At 43.5% G+C, this 21,182-nt stretch overlaps 1 protein-coding gene across 1 annotated transcript in view; it reads right to left on the bottom strand.

The window, feature by feature from the left end:
- Positions 1-349: 349 nt before the first annotated feature.
- LOC310933905 (B-cell lymphoma/leukemia 11A-like) overlaps positions 350-21,182 on the bottom strand; it is a gene marked incomplete at both ends in the record, with an annotated part of 71,044 nt that continues 50,211 nt past the window's right edge. Inside the window, one exon of the mRNA XM_083897475.1 lies at positions 350-2,601. Within this exon, the coding sequence (XP_083753601.1) occupies positions 350-2,601 (2,252 nt within the window). The remainder of the gene's footprint in view (positions 2,602-21,182) is intronic.

The following is a 21,182-nucleotide window of genomic DNA, read 5'->3' on the forward strand; positions in this document are numbered from 1 at the left end:
GAAAATTAAAAAAAAAAAAAAAAAAAAAAAATTGTACACAACATGTAAATTATTGCACAAGAGAAAGGCTCAAAGTTTTGCGTCAATGCAAGAGTATTGCCCCGATACAGATCATGCATTCAATGGGTAATGGAGGCGCGGGGGAGGGTGGGGGGGGGGGGGTGTGCTGGTGCAGAGCACATGGTCTTAAGCTTCCACCGGACTGGTGAAAGTGGAGTGTTGTGGGAGGGGGTTTGGGGGGCAAATCTACAAGGAGCTGGGAATAAACAGGGGACTAATGGTGGACATAGCTGTGTGTGTGGGGGGGTGGGGTGGGGTGGGGGAAAAAAGGTCCCATAAGTCCGGCCTTCTACTCGGATTTTATCTCGGTACTCAAAGGACGGTCACTGTGCCATTTTTTCATGTGTTTCTCCAAGGTGCTGTAGACGCTGAAGGGCATCTGACAGACCTCGCACTTGTACACGTCCTTGCCCACCTGACCGTGGGTCTTCATATGGCGCGTCAGTTTGGAGCTCTGCGCGCACGCGTAATTGCACAGCTCGCATTTGTACGGCCGCTCCCCCGTGTGGCTGCGTCGGTGCACCGTGAGGTTGCTGCAGTTCTTGAACACCTTGCCGCAGTACTCGCACGTGTCGCACCGGCGGCTGTCCTTGGAGCTGGGCCGGCCGGGGCCGCCGAGGTGCGGCGTGCTGCCCCCGCTGCCGGTGCCGCTGCGGCCCGACATGCCGCCGTCCAGCTCCCCCGGCGGAGTCGAGAAGCGCAGGCTGCCGTTCTCCGACGAGTGCTCCGACGAAGAGGTGAACGGCGATTGTCTGGAATCCCCAAAGTTCAGAAAGGGGTCCTTGAGTTGTCGGGAGGCGGCGTAACCGGCCAACCACTGCGAGTAGACGTTCTCCGTGTTGGGGATCGTGGGTGTGGGCAGGTCAAACTCCTTCTCCAGCTTGATGCGTTTGGAGAAAGGGCTGATTGGACTGGGGCTACCGAGAAGCAGTTTCTTAGAGAGGCCGACGGAGGCCGATTCGTTGGGGGACGCTCCCCGCCCGTTCACCGTCGAGACCGAACCTTCCTCCCCGCGATCCGTGTCCAGGACGGAGACTCCGTCGCACATGTCGCGGCTGAGGTGGTGGTCTCGGCTGAGGTGGTGGTGGAGGTGGTTCTCCTGGGCCATGGCGTTCCGCTTGTGCGCGTTGAGTGCTTCGCTGAAGTGCTGCATGCTTGCGGCCAGGCCCATGCCCTGCATCACCTCGGGCAGCGACCGGGGGATGGCCACGTCGTCGGCCAAACCTCCGAGTCGAGTTCCGATGCCGCCGTTGTTTTCGTGCTGCCGCGGCGCTTCAAGATTCAAACCAAAGTGGTAGCTGTTGTTTTTCCTGGGCTCCCTCTCTCCATTTAGATCCTCCTCCTCCTCTATTTCCTCTTCCTCCTCCTCCTCTTCTTCCTCCTCCTCTTCCTCCTCCTCCTCCTCCTCTTCTTCCTCCTCCTCCTCCTCGCCGTTTTCCCTCCGCAGGCGGTTGTTCTCACTTTTCAGCTTGGCCACCACCGACTTGAGAGCACTGCTCGCACTACCCATGTGCTCGCTGGTGCCGGGCTCCGGGGAGGAGGCCATAGAGAGGCCGTCCTCCGACTTGCTCGCGTTCGGCGAGGAGGATTTGTGCATGTGAGTCTTCATGTGGCGTTTGAGTTTGCTCGCCTGTGAGCACGCGTGATCACACAGGTGACATTTGTACGGCTTCTCCCCCGTGTGGCTGCGCCTGTGCACAATGAGATTGCTCTGGAACTTGAAGGCCTTGCCGCAGAATTCACAACACTTTGATTTCAAGGGGTTGGTGGAGGAGGGCGTCGCCTCTCCGGAAGGGATAAGGGGAGTCGGGGTAGTCTGTGAGCCCACAGGTGACTGCAGGGAACCTGGAAGAGGAGGTGGGGTCGCAAGAAATGGAGGTTTGCTGGCCCCTGCTCCACTACCTGCCGATCCTCCACTCCCACCCCCTGTCTGGAATGGCTGGAGCAAGCGCTGCATGGGGCTGGGTCGGCTGGGGGACAGAGGGGGAGTGGACCCTGAGGCGTTGCCCGCCAGCTCCCGTAACCGCCGCGAGAAGTCCATGGTAGGGGGTGGGTCCAGGGGAAGAGGAGGATTGAGGCGCAGCACCCTGTCAAAGGCACTCGGGTGGTGGGCTGCCAGCGCCAGCTCCTCTGGGCTCAGGTGATGCGGGTCCAAGTGGTTCCTCGGAGGCGGGCTGAAAAGAGGCGGCGTGGGAGGGAATCGCTGAAGATGGCCCCCGCCGGGTGTGGCGACGGCGCCGACCATGCCCCCCATCCCGACGCTGTCCCGTCCGCCTGAGCCCGAGCCGGGCATGCGCAGGAGGTTGAAGGGGCTCGCGTCCGGGGGCAAGTGGAGGCCGTGGAGCGGGGGCTGAGACGGGCAGTCGGCGCCTCCGCCCAGAGAGGAGGGCCCGCCCATGCGCGGCGTCAGGGGGCTGCCGTGTTCGCTCTCCAGGTAGATGCGGAAGCCGTGGTTGTTCTGGGCGTGCTGCAGCAGGAACCAAGCGCTGCCGTACGACTGCTTGCACGTGGTGCAGGTGTAGGTGGTCGGCTCCTCCTTACCTGTCGAGACAAAAAGGGGAAAGAATCGCGTTAGGGGGAGTTGTAATATGCGTATACAGCAGCAGAGCAGAGGCGGGCGGAGACAAGAATTGTTTATAGGGTCAAAGAAACTAAACAACAAGGTTTTTTGAGCAGAAGAATTCACTTCTTGTGGTCGTTTCTTTTGCGTTTTCAATGATAACGCAGTTTTTCGTTCTTTGCTAGCGCAACGCGGTCGTCTCTGTGTCACCGGGTCACACGACAACACCAAACACTGCCGTATTGAGAGACACAGAGAGAGCGTTGTGCGGCGATGTGATCGGTGGATATGACGGTAATTGGTTTACATTTAAAAAATGACACCCTCCACTGTTATTCCACGCGTGACCAAAGGAGACCGTTTATCCGCAGAATGAATGAAATTCATTAAGGCCGAGTGCGTTTAAATCGGCTGAACTCATCTTTCATTTAAAGCCCTTTTAAGCTTCTTTTTTTTTTGCAAAAAAGTGGTCGGCACATGATGTCGAGGTCTTTGGCGCAAAACAACAGCAGCTCTTATCGAGGTCATGCCCCACATGAGTAGCATGTGAGACGTAGCGTGTGTGTGTGTGTGTTGTGTGTGTGTGTGTGTGTGTGTGTGTGTGTGTGTGTGTGTGTGTGTGTGTGTGTGTGTGTGTGTGCGTTTGTTCTTTCGCCTCTCGCAGACGGCTCTGGGACATCGTTTTTTTTCCCTTCGGACGGACTGTTGAGTCCTTCTATTGTCAAGCAGGAGAACAAAGCAGTGTTGGGCTGTTGTCCCGGCGGACGAGCACTTCGCAATGATCTACCAAAAACAGACTGACAAACACACACGCACACACACACACATACGCACACACGCACACGTAGCCACAACGAGGAGGCAAAACCGAACAGAGTCCTAATTTACTGCTTCCTTATTTCTGCGGTAACAGCATAAATACACACTGCAGAACAGTGTTTTCCCAAACTTTCTATATATATGGGGGAAGGACTTTGTGACCCCAGATTGCAGCATGAATCACGAGCAAAGAGCAAATATTTAAGTCTATGATGTAGCCTTGAGTGTCTACAAGCCATTATCTGTGACACACAGTGTCATTTTTGAATGGCTAAATGGACGAATGAACGACCCGAATCGCCATTTAAATGCATGTTATTCAACATAAATACACGTAAAATCTTCAATAATAGGTGGCAAACGTTCAGAAAGATGTATTTGGGCATCCAAAAAACCATTTCCCATGACCCATCTTTGGGAACCACTGCTTTGGAATATATTGTAATTGTAATAAAGCAGAAATTTAAGAGGTCAAATAGGTCTTTTATTGTACAGAAAGGTTTCCAATCAATGCAATTTTCACATTAGAACATTGATAGTGAATATTTGGTTGATTTTTGGACCAAGAGTGATTATTTTTTCAAATCTTGACTTCCAACTGGTACAAAACTGACCAATGGGGTGTAAATTGTTGATAATGTTACTATATTAATGTTGAAAAGACCATAGTTTGTCTGACAAACATCAAGTTTATGAGATAAAGTACATTATGAAGGGGTGGAATAGATGCTAAAACCCCAAGATATGATTTTATTCTTGGTCCTTATTGCAAAATTAACCTCCAAGGAATTGGCGAACGAATTTCCGTGTTGTTTATTTATTGTTAGATATCGATAAAGTTTAGTTTGAAGTGATTTTTACTACAAGTTAATGCCATAAACTGTCAAAAAAGCATCTTCATTCCCATTCAAATGTACGCGAGCCACATTGTGAGGACCACGTTCGGGACCCCACAAGGGAAAATGTCCCCACAAGAAAGGTTGTTTTTCCAGGGGGTGGTCCACACAAGCATAGAAAGACAAGAACACACACACACACAGATTAGACGACCACAGTAAAACAGTAAAAACATTTACATTCCGCCTAAATTAGAAACCCTAACCCTCCACAGCGTGAATCACACACAATCATTTTTTTCTTTTTTCCCCCCTCGGGTAAAAAGTGCTGAGTCACTCTGAGACCAAACACCGACAACAATTAGTCGGGTTTTTTTTGTTATTGTTGTTGTCGTTTTATTTATTTATTTATTTATAAACGGCCTCGGCGACGGTGACCTGCGGTCGCACCTGCGGAGGACGCTACCGCGCCGTAATCTCGTTACGGTGGGTGAACGAGATTAGACGCTGAACCGAGCTGGTTTTTGAGGGTGAGGGCATGAACACACACACACACACACACACACACACACACACACACTGACACACAGTCCAGATTTGCACAATACAACAAAAACTGTAGCACACAACACTGAAAATATGTCCAAATTACCATTAAATAATGGTGGTGCAGACATTATGGGGGACTTGTCTTTAATTATCCGTCCTTTGTGTTTCCACTGCATGTGTGTGTGTGTGTCCATTTCTACTGTACACACACACACACACACACACACACCTCATGACCAACAGCTAAATTATGGATCATTAAAATCGCCACAAATTGCCACTAATTGCCGGCACCTGCATCGCGTCTAACCTGCGAATATCATTTGCATCATCAGCCTCCAAAGAGGCGCCAATTATTTATTTATTCGTCTTTTGTTCCCGGCGGCCGCTACAAGATCGTCCTCGACAACCCCGGGAAAATCACAAAGCTGGAGTGTTTTTAGTCCTACTTCACCTTCATTATCTTCATTTTTACACTCTTTTCCCCCTTTTTTCCACCTCAAATAAAGCACTTTTGATGAAATAATGAACTAAATGACGCATATTTTGTACTATACTTGTGTCTAAAAGTGATATTGCAGTCTCGACGCACGTTTCAATCCGGCTTCGTCAAAGCAAATCCGATCGATTACGAGGTTTACGAACAGGACAGGAAGAGAAATAGAAACTTAAACTTTGCTTTCCTGTTTTGTGAGTTGATGCAGTTTTTTTCAGGACTTTATTGACGTTTAATTCCGTTCAAAAACGGCTCACGTTCGGCAGCTGTGTTTTCAAGTGTGTCGTTCGTTATTCTGTTGACGCACGAGAAAACGTCTGGGAAATCGGATCCACGTCTAATAAAAAAATGCACAAATGGTCAAAGAAATGTGAGTTTTCTTGAGTATTAAAACTACAAGAATTCATTGGTTTCACTAGTCAGATTTTTAGTTTATAGAGTTTAACTTTGTTAACTCAGTTTATAAAAATTCAACATTTTTGTTAAAGATCTTTGAAGGAATTGTCATTTCGAGGTTTTATTTTATGGATTATTAATGAATTTTGCTGAAAAAAACTCAATGAATTAGCTTAATTCAACCTGAATTTACCACATTATATGAAAACAACTTGTCAACTGAATTCATTTAAGTGTTTCCAACTAAAGTCATTATTTAAGTTAAGCATAACTTGTCATTTCGAAACTTTGACGACTAAAAACACAAACCAACGATGTTAAATATTGATTTGAAGAAATTTAATGATTTAAGAAATTCACTAGAAAAACACACCTTTGTGTCCAATAACATGACAACAACAACAACAACAACCAGTTGTGAGTAAATTGAGAAAAACAATTGTTTCGTATCCCTCTCCCGCACCAAACCCCATTGAGAAAATCAGCGATTTTACGTCACAGCGCACAGGAAGTGTTGACGAACTCCTGCCTCCATTACGGAGCTCACCCGTGTTATTTAGTGACTTTGACGTTTGAAAACCTTTATTCGGATTTAAACAAGTGACGCAAAGCGAACAAACAGCGCAGCTCATGAGCAGCAAGTGCTGCGTCGCCGTCGGCTAAAAACAATGATTTTCTCTATGGGGTTTGGTGTAGGGAGACATTTACGTTGCTTATAAGGGATTTTGGCATTTGGCAATTATTTATCTCTGATGTTTCAGCTGTTGATGTTTTATAAATATTATATATATATATATATAATGTATATATCCATATTTTATGGATTATCAATGAATTATCAATGAATTTGCTGGAAAAAATGTATTTCGACCTAAATTACCACTTTCCAACTTCACTAAATCAAGTGTAACTAACTAAAGTCATTATTTTTTGGGTGATTTTTTAGATTTCCTATAATATGAAATAAAAAAATTTTGGTCATTTTTGGACCCTTTAACGACCAAATCACTTCGTTTGCTGCAGATAAATTCCCCAGAGCTTCACGAGGGGGAAATATAATAAAATGCCGACAACAACAAACCAAATATTGAGCCGCGTGAACACACTCTCTCTCTCTTTCTCTTTCTCTTTCTCCCGTTTGACTCGGACTCGTCTGCACACACTGACTGAAACTGTAAGGTTAATGGATTTTAGAGTAGGCGACCGCTCGCTCGCTCCACTCCCTCCCTCTCTCGCTCTGTCCGTCTGTAATACACTCCCATCATCAGACACTTCATTAGGCAAAACTCTCCAGCACTCTGAGGCAGGAGGAAAAAATTAAGTGAGAACAGAAGATGAAGACGGATACGAAGTCCGGTGAAGAGACGGAGAAGAAGCCATTGTTCTGGGTTTAGGGTGAAGCTGCTGCTGCTGCACAGATGGTTCACCGAGAGGCAAAGAAAGATGACGAGTAAATAATACTATTCTTAACACGTATCGAGTCCTTTTAACGCCAGTCTGTTGCCTTGAAAACGTACAGAACGCGGCGCTCGACGCGGCTCGACTCGTGTTTCGCGACTCCTTTGTTTGTTGTGGGAAAAGTGTGTGTGTGTGTCTGTGCATCCACGGTAATCAACACCGGCCCGTGACACGCAAAAGAAAAACTGAAACATGTATGTATTTATGTGTTGAAATAGTAAAATAATCCCCTATAAGCAACGTACAACGCAACATATTTGTATTTAATCTATATAAGTGCAATGGCAATGAGTCAAAACTGTCAAACTGTCACAAAAATATGGCTTCTCGTCATATATTTATGACGGGGTATTAGGGGCCATACTGAAGAAAAACTATATTTAAGTAAAAATAATACATAGACGAAGTCATAATTTATAAGAATAATACAAAAATAAATTTTTTGTCACGTCTTTCTCCCAGCGCCAAACCCTGTAGAGAAAACCGTCGTTTTTAGTACCTGCTGCTCTGATGCCGCGCTCTGATGTTTGCTAACGCTACGTCGCTTATTTAAATCCGAACAAAGGATTTTTACACACTGAAGTCGTTAAATAACGCGGGTGAAGTTAGTAACGGAGGCAGCGGTGCATCAACGCCTCCTGTGTGCTGTGACGTAAAATCGCCGATTTTCTCAATGGGGTTTGGTGCGGGGAGAGTGAGCGACAAAAAAATGTTGCAGTCGTTGAAAATAGTCAGTTTAACAGTGAGATAAAGTAGAATATGTTGGTTTAAGGATGTCGCACATTGAAGATGGCTTTTTTCATGTATTATATTTACTTAAATATAGTTTTTCTTCAGTATGGCCCCTAATAAATACCCCGTCATAAATATATATGATGAGAAGCCATATTTTTGTGACAGTTTGACAGTTTTGTGAAAAAAAACGTTGCAGTCGTGTCGAAAACGGCCGTCTAACAGCGAGATAAAGTAGAACATGTCGGTTTAAGGATGTCGCACATTGAAGATGACGCCCCTATATTTTACTACGTGAGTCTTTTTGCAAAGTTAAAAAACACCTGAAATATCAAAAACAGACGCCACAAATGTGAGGAAGTGCGACGTTATCGGCCCGTTCTCTAATTCCTAACTTCCTCCCCTTTATCTCATAATCCTCCCTCTGTGCCTGGACCTCCCCTCCTCCTCCTCCTCCTCCTCCTCCTCCACCTCCATCCTCCCTCCTCTCCGTCTCCATCCATCCATCCGTGGCTTTCCGACGGTGTCCTTGGCCGCGTCCACCTCTGGGTGAGATGATAGTAATTGAGGTAATGGAACATCGCTGAAACAGGATTAGCCACGCAATACTGGGGGAGCGAGAGACAATGTCCCTTAATACAATTTGGGATTCCTGTCTGAGCCCGAGGCTTTCAGGACCTGCTGGTTATATTTACATCTGGGCATCGACGCTCGACCTCGTGCACGATCGCCTCCTCGCTTTTACCTTCGTGGGAACGCTCGGCCGTTTCACCGCGGGCTTTCAACGCTATTTTTACTCCTCCGTCGTCGTCAGGCCTTTGTTTTATTATGAGAGGGGGGAATATTTCTCTTTATTGCAACAGTCTGATATAAAGACACTGTAAATGACGTAAATATGACCTCTGACCTCTCGGGAAAAACTCTTAACTCAGACTTTATTGTTCTGTAGTATCTCAGAAAACTGTTAGATTTGAGATATTTTGGATCCAGAGGCAACGGAACTCCAATCGTGTGAATGAAAACGAAAAAAGGCAAAATATTGTGACTTTTTTCTGGTAATTTTTTTATTTTTTCATCTATTATTATTTTTTACTAAAATATAGTTTTTCTGCAGTATGGCCCCCATATTCCCCCGTCATGAATATATGATGAGAAGCCATATTTTTGTGACAGTTTGACAGTTTTGTGTAATTTACATCAACACTTTGTGTAATTACAGCCTGTATATCTGCATAGCACTTATATAGATCAAATACTAAATATTTGAATTAGTTTGTGACACAGTTGTCAAAAACAAAATGTGTCGATGACTTTAAAAGCATTTATCAAGTTTTTTGAGAAGAAATCTGAGTCATAAATTTGGAAAAAATTAAAACAATTAGTTTTGCTCCTAGTTTTAAGGCCGCATTTTTTGTTTCTGCAATTTGTGCAAAAATGTGGGTTTGAGAATCGCGCAAAGGCTAATTATCTGTACTCATTAAACTAAACGAACTGTTAAAGTATAATAATATAATAATTGTAATAGTCCTTTAAAGAATAAAAGCACATGACATTTCTATAGATGGAGGATTTATGGATGGGGGAGAACAATCTAAATCGTGCTCATATTTGACAGTAATTACAGTGTAGACACAACGTCATCATTGTGTAAATGTGTGTGTGTGTGTCTGCACTTCAGACACACACACACACACACACACACATCTCATGACTATACGTCTGAGCCGTAACTGATACACAGCAGCGCCCGGGGAGAGAGCAGAGCCAATGACTTTAAACATTATCGACTGCTCTGTCGTAACACACACACACACACACACACACACACACACACACACTGTCCACTTCACCACTTCACCAGATTATTGTCATCATGTGAAAATCACCATTAAAGTCGCTTTAATGTGCAGCACTGCCAGGAATTGAATATAAAACCCATAATAAGTGTATCACTATTTCGGGTGTTTTTATATCCTTAGAATAAAGGTCTTACGTTGTAATTATTTAACCTAGAAAAAAAAACTCATTTAAAGGAGGCTAAAAAAAACAGGCAGCAGCAGAATTTGACAGATTTTCAGATAAGACGGAACAAGAAGTTGACAAAAATGTCCGGAAACGACAACAAAACATGCTGTTAAACGATAAAATTCAAACACAAAACACTCAAACAAAGCTTTGGTCTCTTTTCCCACAATTTACAGGAAGGAACATTTTTGGTTGAATTTTACAAAACACAAAATTCTGCGAAGCAAAAGCAAGAATTTCCATTATTTTTAAGACGAATGTAAACGTATTTGACGCAAGAGCCTTGATTTTACAGAAGCCGTATTCTTGTGCCGCCATTTTCAACAACTTCTTAAACAGACAAACCAGCAAAAGCGTGTCGTTTGTTCAACAAAAAACCAATAGGGATGCAACAAATACGAGGAAAAATGTGACGTACCTGAGTGTCGTTTTATCAAAGTTTAGAAAAAATTCGAAAAGTAATAGCGATTAGCGATAGCTTTGCTATGTGATTTCACATAGGACTTTCAAAATAAAACGACAAAGAACTTTGTGAAAGAGAAAATCCAACAACAGAACGTTTCCTTTACGGCGATTTATAAAGAATTTGACTTTGCTTTCAAGCTCTTGTTTGCTCGGTTGACCAAGATTATGTAAATACATTCCCCTGTGTACTCTGTGTAGTCTAAATACTCTATGAGCTCACTGTACTATGGTAACTCTATGTACACTATAAACTCTATGTACTCTTAGAGCTCTACGTACGATGGTAACTCGACCTACTCTATGAACTCTAATTACTCTGTGAATTTTACATACTCTATGGACTCGATGCACACTGCGTACTCTAAGTTCTACGAATACTCTACATACTCCGTGAACTCTACGTACTCCAGGTATTATGGTAAATCTACGCAACTGTAAACACTATGTACTCCAAGCATTCTAGGTGCTCTTTGAACTCTACATACTTTATTTTAAGAACTCTACCTTCTCTATGAACCCAAGGTATGCTGTGTTTTCTAGATACTTTATGAACTCTAAGTACTCTTTGAACTCTACATACTTGACTTTATGAACTCTACCTTCTCTATCAACCCTAGGTACCCTTTGAACTCGAGACACTTTAAGAACTCTACCTACTCTATGAACTCTGTATACTTCGTACTACGTACTCTACATACTATAGCAACTCTGTGTATTTACATGCTCTATAAACTCTATGAATTATGCGCCGCTATGTTCTCTACGTACTCTACACTCTATGCATACTCTGTGTACTCTATGAACTCGACATACTCTGTGTACTCTATGAACTCGACATACTCTGTGTACTCTATGAACTCGACATACTCTGTGTACTCTATGAACTCGACATACTCTGTGTACTCTATCAACTCGACATACTCTGTGTACTCTGTGAACAGAGTCAGATCTGTTTCTTCTTCCATCTTCAGTCTAAAATAACTTTTTATAAAAACGCAGACAATGAGGTGTTTTCATGAAAGAGCAAAAAAAAAAAAAATATGAATGTGTTTGAATTATCTGAGACAACAATGGGTGTGTGTGTGTGTGTGTGTGTGTGTGTGTGTGTGTGTGTGTGTGTGTGTGTGTGTGTGTGTGTGTGTGTGTGTGTGTGTGTGTGTGTGTGAGATAGAGAGAGAGCCACACACTCGAGGCTGATGAGCGAAAATATCAATACCGTCTGTCCCAGTGTGTGTGTGTGTGTGTGTGTGTGTGTGTGCGTGTGTGTGTGTGTGTGTGTGGGATATATCAATACCTTCTGTCTCTGTGTGTGGAATCCCTGCTGAGCTACAGACTGCGTTATCAGAAGCTTTTTCACTGCTAATCTACTAGTGTGTGTGTCTGTGTGTACGTGTGTTTGTGTGTGTGTGTGTGCACACGTATGTTTGCCCGAGTTCACGTGTGTTTACGTGAGTCTTTATTCATCCAGACACCTCGAATATTTGCCCGGTGACAGATTTTCCTCTTTCTTTTTCCTTCTCTTTCTTCGAAGGACGCACACACACACACACACACACACACACACACACACACACACACACACACACACACACACTCAGTCACAGTGTAATGTAACTCATAAAGTTCTAATGACACAGGCCCGGGCCCTTTAACTGTGTTTATAAATGTAATTAAATGGACTGGCCTTTGGAGAAGCTTTCAAGCGCCAATGCAGCGATGATCCAACGTGTGTGTGTGTCTGTGTCTGTGTGTGTGTGTGTGTGTGTTGGTGTGTGTGTGTGTGTGTGTGTGTCCATTTGGAAGAGCAGTACTCATGATGGCAGCGACAGCCTCCACTTAACCCTAAAACCACCACGGTGAAATTACAGAGCATCCAAATTACAGCACTTATGTGAGCGGAGAGAGAGAGAAACAAGGGTTTGAAAGAGGAAACTTGGTGTGGACACACACGCACACACACACGCACACACACACACACACACAGGATTCTCAGTGACTCAGCTCGAGCGCAGAAACTCAAACTTTCTTCCAACTGTTAATCTGCTGCAGATTTGTGACCTTAATCTGGTTTGATGTGGTCGTCGTCGAGGCGGCTCAAATCAGCTGATTACGTCCTTTTGTCGGAGCCAAAAACGCTCGGAAATCGTCTTTGTTTTCCGTCAGCGACGACGGGTTTGACGAATCGGAAGACATCGTCGTGAATAGGGAGAGTGAAACCTTTACTTTGAAACGTGAACGTCTTGATGATTTCTACTATCTAAGTATCTTTAAAGGTGCATCACGTAATAAATCATAAAATCCTCCTAATATGTCACAGAGACTCAGGAATAATGTTCATATAACAAACTGAACTCACCAACAACAACAGTACAGACAAAATATTTGCATTAAAACATATATTTTGCAGACTGCAAATCATGTTTTGGCATGTGGCGCCACCTACCGCCGTCTACCGATCATTGCGGTCAGTAGAGTCTCAGCTGCCGAGCGACCGCGGGTTGCCAGTTACGTCAGAAAACGAAAACCTAAAAGGTATTTTCGGTATTTTGAATTTGAACGTAGTAACCGTTTTTTTGGCCACATTCTTACATATGGCGCCTTTAATTTTGTATTTTTTAAGAAAGGTTAAAACGTGTCCAAACTTCGATATTTTGAACGGTAGACGAGCGAACCCTTGGATTATTATTATCTTAGAAGCTGAAACTTGGAAAAAGTCCTGCAGATCTTTATACGGTTTGGCGTAAAGATCAAAACTGCCACGGAAACAACAAAGGAACAAACCAACGCCGACGAAAACTGAACGGCAGTTGGTTTAACCTGAATATATTCATCCATCCGTCCATTCTCTCGACCGCTTTATCCTCCACAGGAGGATTAGACCATGCACACAGAGGGGGAGAGAACCTGCAAACTCTATGCAGAAAGGCTTGGTTTCTTCCAACCAGGGCTCAAACCCTTTGGTCTTTTCTTCGCTGCAAAAAACAAAATCCGGTGCTCGTGTGCGTCACCTTAAGCCGAACCACTTGCTGTTTCGCCGGTCAGGACGATAAAAAACACAAAAACTCCGAAAAGGTTAATTTCAGCAGCGTTTTCTGACGATAACCTACATAAGAAAAAGGTCGTCGCATTATTCAAACAGCCGTCGGCGAAAAGCACCTCGTTATTTACATTTTGATCAAGTGCGTGTGCTGCTCGCGCCTCAGCTCCACGGGCGCCGGAAGTTTTGGAGTTTTCTTTTCCAGGACATTCTTGTCGCGACGCGTCGCTGCAAGATCGCCTGGTCCCGCCAAACCCTTAGCCCTTTAGCACTAAAGCCTCAGAATGACTTTTTTGCTCATTTTAACCAGAAAATTTCCCGTAACTAAGTGCTTTTTGCCCATTTTTCCATTATAACCTCCAATATCTGGCAGTTATTCACCATTTACTGCGTGTTATAATAGTGTATTAACACTTCCAAATGAAGGGAAACAATACAACATGTTTAAAAATAACATTTGTTTGAGGTGTTTGTCTCAATGTCCAAAAGAAAAAAACAGACCAAAAAAATGGAAACTTATGGAGAGGCGTTGGTCTTAGATGCGAGAGTGAAATTACCGTAATAACCGCGCGTTGGCGTTGAGGTGAAACCGCTGGAATGTTTCGCGATAGCACAAACAAACCGCCGCGTAATTACGGTAATGCAAAAAAGGGGGTTGGACGTTCGTCGTTGCAAAAGAGATAATCGTTGTCGGAGGAAGCGAAAAAGACGGACTGGACTTTTCAAATCACATGAGGGGGAATTGAAAAACGCGGAAGCGTGAAAAACGGATCGTGACCAGCGTGGATGTAGAGAAGACGATGGAATGGCTGGATGGGCGCGTATTTTACGGCGGTGTTGTACTCCCAAACTGTAGGGGGAGCTCTGTAGAGAAAAAAGACAAAGTTCTCCTTTAAAAAACGACTATGGGAATAAACAAAACAGCCGGAAAACAACAGACGCTAGTGTCCCTGAGACACACTAAGACGAAAAGGAAGGGATTTTTCTTAAGGCTGCTGGTCACTGAAGACACACACACACACACACACACACACACACACAAGCCTGTCTGGTATTGAGTGACGTGCGGGGACCTGCAGCAGCTACGTTCATTTCGTGGACACTTTAAAAAAAACCTTTAAAAACACCGTCTCCACCTTCAAATGTCCTCATGATTTTTGTCCCCGTCATGTGACCGCGTGGACGCGTTTATGTGTGTCCCCACAACATAAGGAAAACCAGATTCACACACACACACACACACACACACACACACTTCCTCTATATATGTATATAATCCCATCTCTGGTCAGCTGCTTTCATCCCTCCATCTGTCCGTCGGCGTTTTGCGTACAGGTGGCCGTCCTCTCTCTCTCTCTCTCTCTCTCTCTCTCTCTCTCTCTCTCTCTCTCTGTCATCACTCCATCCCTGTCTTTCAGTTTTTTTTCCACACCTCCCACACATTTCACCGCCTCTTTTCATCCTCATCGTTTGGCAACAGAACGACACCGAGTCGACGACGACGAAGAAGAAGAAGAAGGAGAATCGTGAAAACACACACATCCACCGCTCCCTCCCCACTTTTCCTTCCATCCTTCCATCCTTCCCTCCTCTCTTTTTAACCCCCCCCCCCCCTCACCATCCTCCTCCCCTCCCAGGTGGGAAGCACTCAGCTCCCGTCCCTTTAATTGTATTCATCCGGCAAAAGGCCGATCGATAAAGGACATATTTAATACAAATTTATGACTATTAGACCATCAGCGATAAAAAGCCTCTTTTTCTTTCTTTCTGTTTTTTTCTTTCATCGATAGATGAATGTGGTGAAGGAGAAGAGGAGGAAGAGGAGGAGGAGGAGGAGGAAGGAGAGGAAACGCAAACCAAATCCTGCTTTTAACACAAACGGCCACACAGCCCTGATCTGGGCCGTGGATACGAAAAAACTGCGACGTAACATTGTAACAAAGGGTCAGAGTCACTGTATCGTGCTCCTTAAGCCACGCCCCCCGCACTCGAGTCAGAATTGCGTGGACGAGCGAACAGATCGCGTCGCCCGTATCATCATTATCCCGTCGTCTGAAGGACACGATGTTTAGAGTCGTCCCGACGTTCCGAAGTCACGCGTGATTCTGTGAGATCTCCAATCTCCGGAATCTCCCTCCATGAAAACCACGTTTGATTAAAACGCCAAATGTGTGCGCGCGGTTAAAAAAACATTAAAAAAGTGTGTTGCGAAACTTCTTCATCGCGTCGTAGGAGAACGGCCAATAGGAGCGCTAGGTCTTAAAAAATGCGCGCTCCCGCTAGCGTGCAAGTGCTGTCCCGTGATTCTCCGGGATTTTTTCCGAGACCACCCTCTTGGGAGCAAGGGCTACCCAGAATGCATTGCGCGTTTTCCCATAACAAAGATCGCGTCGAAAGCGGCGAAACGGGTAACGCTACAAATGTAAGTATTTTCTTTGTTAATAGAGATATAAAAAATGATGAAAACCATTGTATTATCTTAGTTTAGGCCCATATTATGGATTACTGACGTCATTGTTGCGTAAACATTTATTTTAATTTTTTACGATCTTTTGTCAATAGCCGGCCGGTTGCGGGCAAGCGAGTATCATCTTATAACTAACTGACAACCTAATAACTTGACTGACAAACGGATCGCAGCTTTCGCGCAGCTTTCGCGTTATTCTGCCCCCTACAGTCTGAAGACGTATCTGCATTTAAGGGGTGTCCCGTTTCTAAGTGACAAAAATAACCCTCAACACTTTGAGGTTTTGAGGGCCAGTTAAGATTAAGGGTTGAGCTTGAATTGGAATTGGCTCCTATAAGTCTTGCACGACGCTTAATTGACTTTATTTTGAAAGGACGTTGTGTCATTAATGATCGATATGAAGGATTCCACGTGAAAAGCTGAAACACGGCCGCTCAAATACAGCAAAGGCGAGAGAGATAAAGCGACAGAAGACAGGCCTCGCTGTCTTATTAACAAAAACACCGAGCTCCTGATTCATTAGAGCTGCAGCCGTCGCCGCAGAGCGAGAGGCCGATCGATGGCCCCGGACGTCTTCTGCAGGAGAGGGAAAAAAGAAAAACTCACCGAGAGGAACAGCGAGACAGAGCTGCTGAATCTGATCTACGGCTGCGTTAACGCACTTTCACCGGCCTCTTTAAATTCACTCGACGGCTCCCGGGGAGAGAGAAAAACACCCCGCGATCGACGCCAAAGAAAACGCGTCGCACTCCAAGAGAAACAAGGTGTTTGCACGCGCTGGAAATACAGTCAGCAGACGCTTTAAAGGGCTTTTTTAAAAGGGTTTAAACCTGGTTTTAGGGTTAAGGTTACACTGCAAGAATGATTACAACAACTATTGTAACTTTAGTGGGATAAACACAGTATTTTCCTGCACAAATATTGGTGTTAAACTCCAAGAATCACCACTGACACTCGATTATCTTGTAGATTAAGAAATACATTTTTAGAAAATAGTGAAAATCTAAAACCTAAACCTCGAAAACAACGATGTCTTGTTTTTGTCCACCAACCAAAAAGATTTAATGATTTCTTTGTGAAAATATTCACATTTAAGGAGCTGAAAAATCCAAATTTGACTCAAAATAGTTGACAATTATTGTCTTAATCCATTCATTGTCGATTACACTTCAAAAGTGTCGCCACACTCATATCAGTGTTACAATAAAACACAACCATGTGCTATTAAATCGCCAATAAAGTCTGTGAAATGATATTGACGTCTTTTATTTTGAAATTTAACTTTAAAGCCTCTGAAATCCTGTAAAATTAAGTGTTAAAAAAAAAAAGCACTTGATATGAAGCCTTGAAACAGTTTTCAGATTACGTCTGTAATGTGACACACAGAAGTGGGCGTGGCCAGCAGGTGCAGAGTAGGTGAGGTGATCGTCGACAGCTGCTGCTCGTCAGGATTTTCTCTTTAAAAGCAGAAGCAGAGCTGACGTCGCGAGGAGATGAGCTTTTCTCCTGAAACTGTCAAGTCTCTGAGTTTTGTGTTCATTTTGTGTTGATAAAAATCCCTGTAGCTGTGAATGATCTTGTTGCTGCAGGGCAACACTGTTAAATGACAATCATATATCTATTATGTTTGTCAAACTTAATGTTTGAGGTCTTGTTTTAAATAAAGCATCAAATATATTCAAAGTAAATAATGTTTATATTTGTTTTATCAAGTTATATTTTTTGTTTCTGGGTCATTAAATCTCCTCGAGTCCATGTTGACGTCGTAAATGTTTATCTTATTAGCTTTTAAAGCTGTAGTATATGACTTTTTAAAGCTATAGTACGCAACTTCTCAAAGCTGTAGTACACAACATTTTAAAGCTGTAGTGCGTATCTCTTTAAAGCTGTAGTATGTCACTATTTAAAGCTGTAGTACGCAACTTTTTTAAAGCTGTAGTGCGTATCTCTTTAAAGCTATAGTATGTAACTTTTTAAAGCTGTAGTAAGTAACTCTTTAAAGCTGTAGTATGTAACTTTTTAAAGCTGTAGTATGTAACTTTTTAAAGCTGTAGTAAGTAACTTCTTAAAGCTGTAGTACGTAACTCTTTACAGCTGTTCTATGTAACTTTTAAAAGCTATAGTACGCAACTTCTTAAAGCTACAGTAAGTAACTTTTTAAAGCTGTAGTTTTTAACCCTTTGAAGCTATAGTATGTAATTCTTTCAAGCTGCAGTACGTAACTTTTTGAAGCTGTAGTATGTATTTTTTTAAAGCTGTAGCGCATAATTTTTTTAAGCTGTAATACGTAACTTTTAAAGCTGTAGTATGTATTTTTTAAAGCTGTAGTACGTAACTTTTTAAAGCAGTAGTACGTCACTCTTTACAGCTGTTGTATGTAACTTTTTAAAGCTCTATTACTCAAAAACAAGAGTTTGATGGAATAACACTTGTTGTCCCCACCCACCCCTGCACCCCTGCTCTGCCACTGTATACAAACAAATGCTCCCTCAGGTCAGGCTCGACAGTTTAGCTTGCAAACGGAGCCTGCAGACACGTCACTACGTTACATGTTTTCTGCTCAAAAACGCCAAAAACAAGCAACGATAGCGTTAGCAAACGTCACGATCCAAATGTACGCACTGCAGCTCTGAACAACAGTTTCCTAAAAACACAACTAAACACAACTAAACCGCATTCATTGTTAGCATTGTTAGCTCGAGGCGGAAATGAGGAGAAATTATGGGTGAAAACTGTGTTTATGGCACAAAAGACACCTGGTTATGGTTGTGGTTTTGTAGCATTTATGGGTTACAATTCCTTAAATGTCCTTTATAGCATTAAAACACACTATGACGGGAACAAAAAGTTGGTTGTGCCACAATTTTAATTATATCAAAAAACAAACTCCTCAACGTGGGCGGAGCCAATTGTCGCGAAGTGGTTTTATACGCGACACAAACGCACAACTTCCACTTCCAAAACAACAAGAAACTTCTTACGGGTGACATCACTTGTTTGACACACACACACACACAAACACACAAACACATATGCGGCGAGTGAATAATTAAAAAGTGTGAAAAGCAACAGAGGAGAAAACAAAAGAGGAAGAAGACGAGGTGGAGGATCATATTCCGCACACACACACATGTGACAAAGTTGTGCGAAAGCGTTTCTGTTTGTGTGTTTGTGTGTTTGTGTGTTTGTGTGTTTGTGTGTTTTTTTTATTGGAGCCCAAAGATGCTCCATTAGTGATTTGGAAAAGTGGTGTGTGTTTGTGTGTTTGTGTTTGAGGGGGGTTGGCATTCCCATCAGGCCCAGTAAGTGCTACACACACACACACACACACACACACACACACACACACACACACAGAGAGACACACACACTTACACAAACCCTAAACAACCCCACCCTCGTGGGCACAGCCTGGATGCCCCACCCTGCAGCCTCCACCATCCCTTTATGCTTATCCCACCTAGGACAAACCTAGTAGCGCCTCTTAGCCTGGTCCAAAAACACCACACACAGACACACACACTAACACACACACACACAGACACACACACACACTCATGGTCCACTAATGACCAAACCCAAACGGCTCCCAAACAGCTCTGAAAAGCTATTAGGAGAGGGCATTTTGATGGGGAAGTGATTTTTTATTTTTTTTTAATACGCCATTAAAAGCCATGGATAAAATGGACGTTCGCGTAAATACAGCCACAGGTCGGGGGGGGTGGGGGGGGCGGAGGGGGGGAGGGATGGAGGGTGGAGGGGGGGGGAGGACAGGCAAACGAGGGTAATTGAGAAACCATACTTCTTCCCCCTCTGAGATAAAAGCAGAGGAGGAGAGTCCGCGTGTTGACTTTTTTGTTTGTTTGCAATGTTCCATGATGACATTCAGTAGCTTTGCACATTCGCTTACTTACTTTAATCTAGATTTGTACGTGTTTTGTTCCCGTATTACATGTCGCATGTTTGTTTGTTTTTTTTCTGTCACATCACATCGTACAGTCGTTCAAACTCAAGCCAATGACAGCTTTAAAATACGCGAGATGTAAACAAAGGGAGGACAAACGAGTAACAAACGCATGAAATATTAAAGTCAAACGACCTCGTCGGCAGGATTACATGTCACACAGACACACACACACATTCTTGTACTTGCTGCATACATTTGTTGCTGACAAAGTGAGGACCAGCATTTCCACTTTATAAATCAACACAATTACAAATATCTACTTCATGAATGACATCTACAAAGAACTACTGGTGGCAGTACCATAAAATGTCTGCTGGTGGAGCCCCAGAGCAAAAAGGGCTGGAAAACTTGTTCTATTTTTTTTTTTTTTTTTTTTTTTTATGTTTGGTCCAAAATTTTACAAAAACATCATACTTATACTATGTCGACCAAAATTTAAAAAAAAAAATTTGACAAAAATTTTGACAAAAATGTCCAAAATTTGAAAAAATCTTTGACAAAAAAATGTTGGTCCAAAATTTGACAAAATGTCATACTATACTCAAAAACGTCCAAAATTTGAAAAAATATTTTGGTAAAAAGTTTTGCTATACTATGTCGTCCAAAGTTTTTTTTTTTTGGACAAATTGAGTATAGCATGTTATAGCAACCTAAGGAAGTGATTTCAATGACAACAAAGTGAGGACCGACCAAAATGTCCTCACTTTGTAAAAATGGACCTCACTTTGTTGGTTAAAAACCCTCACTGGTCCTCAGTATGCTGCGAGTACAAGACCACACACACACACACACACTCGTCCTCTCAGCTTAAAAACAGACCAGAATGATCCGTCACTGTTTCACGTGGAAATGACGGCCCCTCACTGTCGACTCAGATGTATTTATAGAAGTATATTTAAAACACGGCAGATTTAAATGTCGACAGGTAAAAACACACAAACACACAATAATCTCTGTGACGTCCAGGACAAACAGAACCTCTTTTCCTCACATGTGGAGCAACAGAAACAAGGAGCTGCTTAATCACGTCCAGTCGAGTTCAGACACGATTTCAGAAGCAGAAATCGCGATGACGCAACTTTTTCCTAGAAGGTGATATAGTAGGTTTGGCAAAACCTGTTTATTCCTCTCTCACTCTCTCTCTCTCTGTCTGTTTCTACCTCCTCCTTTTTTTCCTTTTTGTGTGTCTGTCTCAAAACAACCACTCATCACTACACACACACACACACACACACACAGGTTTGTGTAGCTGTGCTTCTGAGGACACTGCGTTGACTTCCATTCGCCTCGACAGCCCTTAAAATTACGATATCCC

The sequence above is a fragment of the Microchirus variegatus genome, assembly GCF_963457635.1.
Source record: "Microchirus variegatus genome assembly, chromosome: 11".
Taxonomy (NCBI): domain Eukaryota; kingdom Metazoa; phylum Chordata; class Actinopteri; order Pleuronectiformes; family Soleidae; genus Microchirus; species Microchirus variegatus.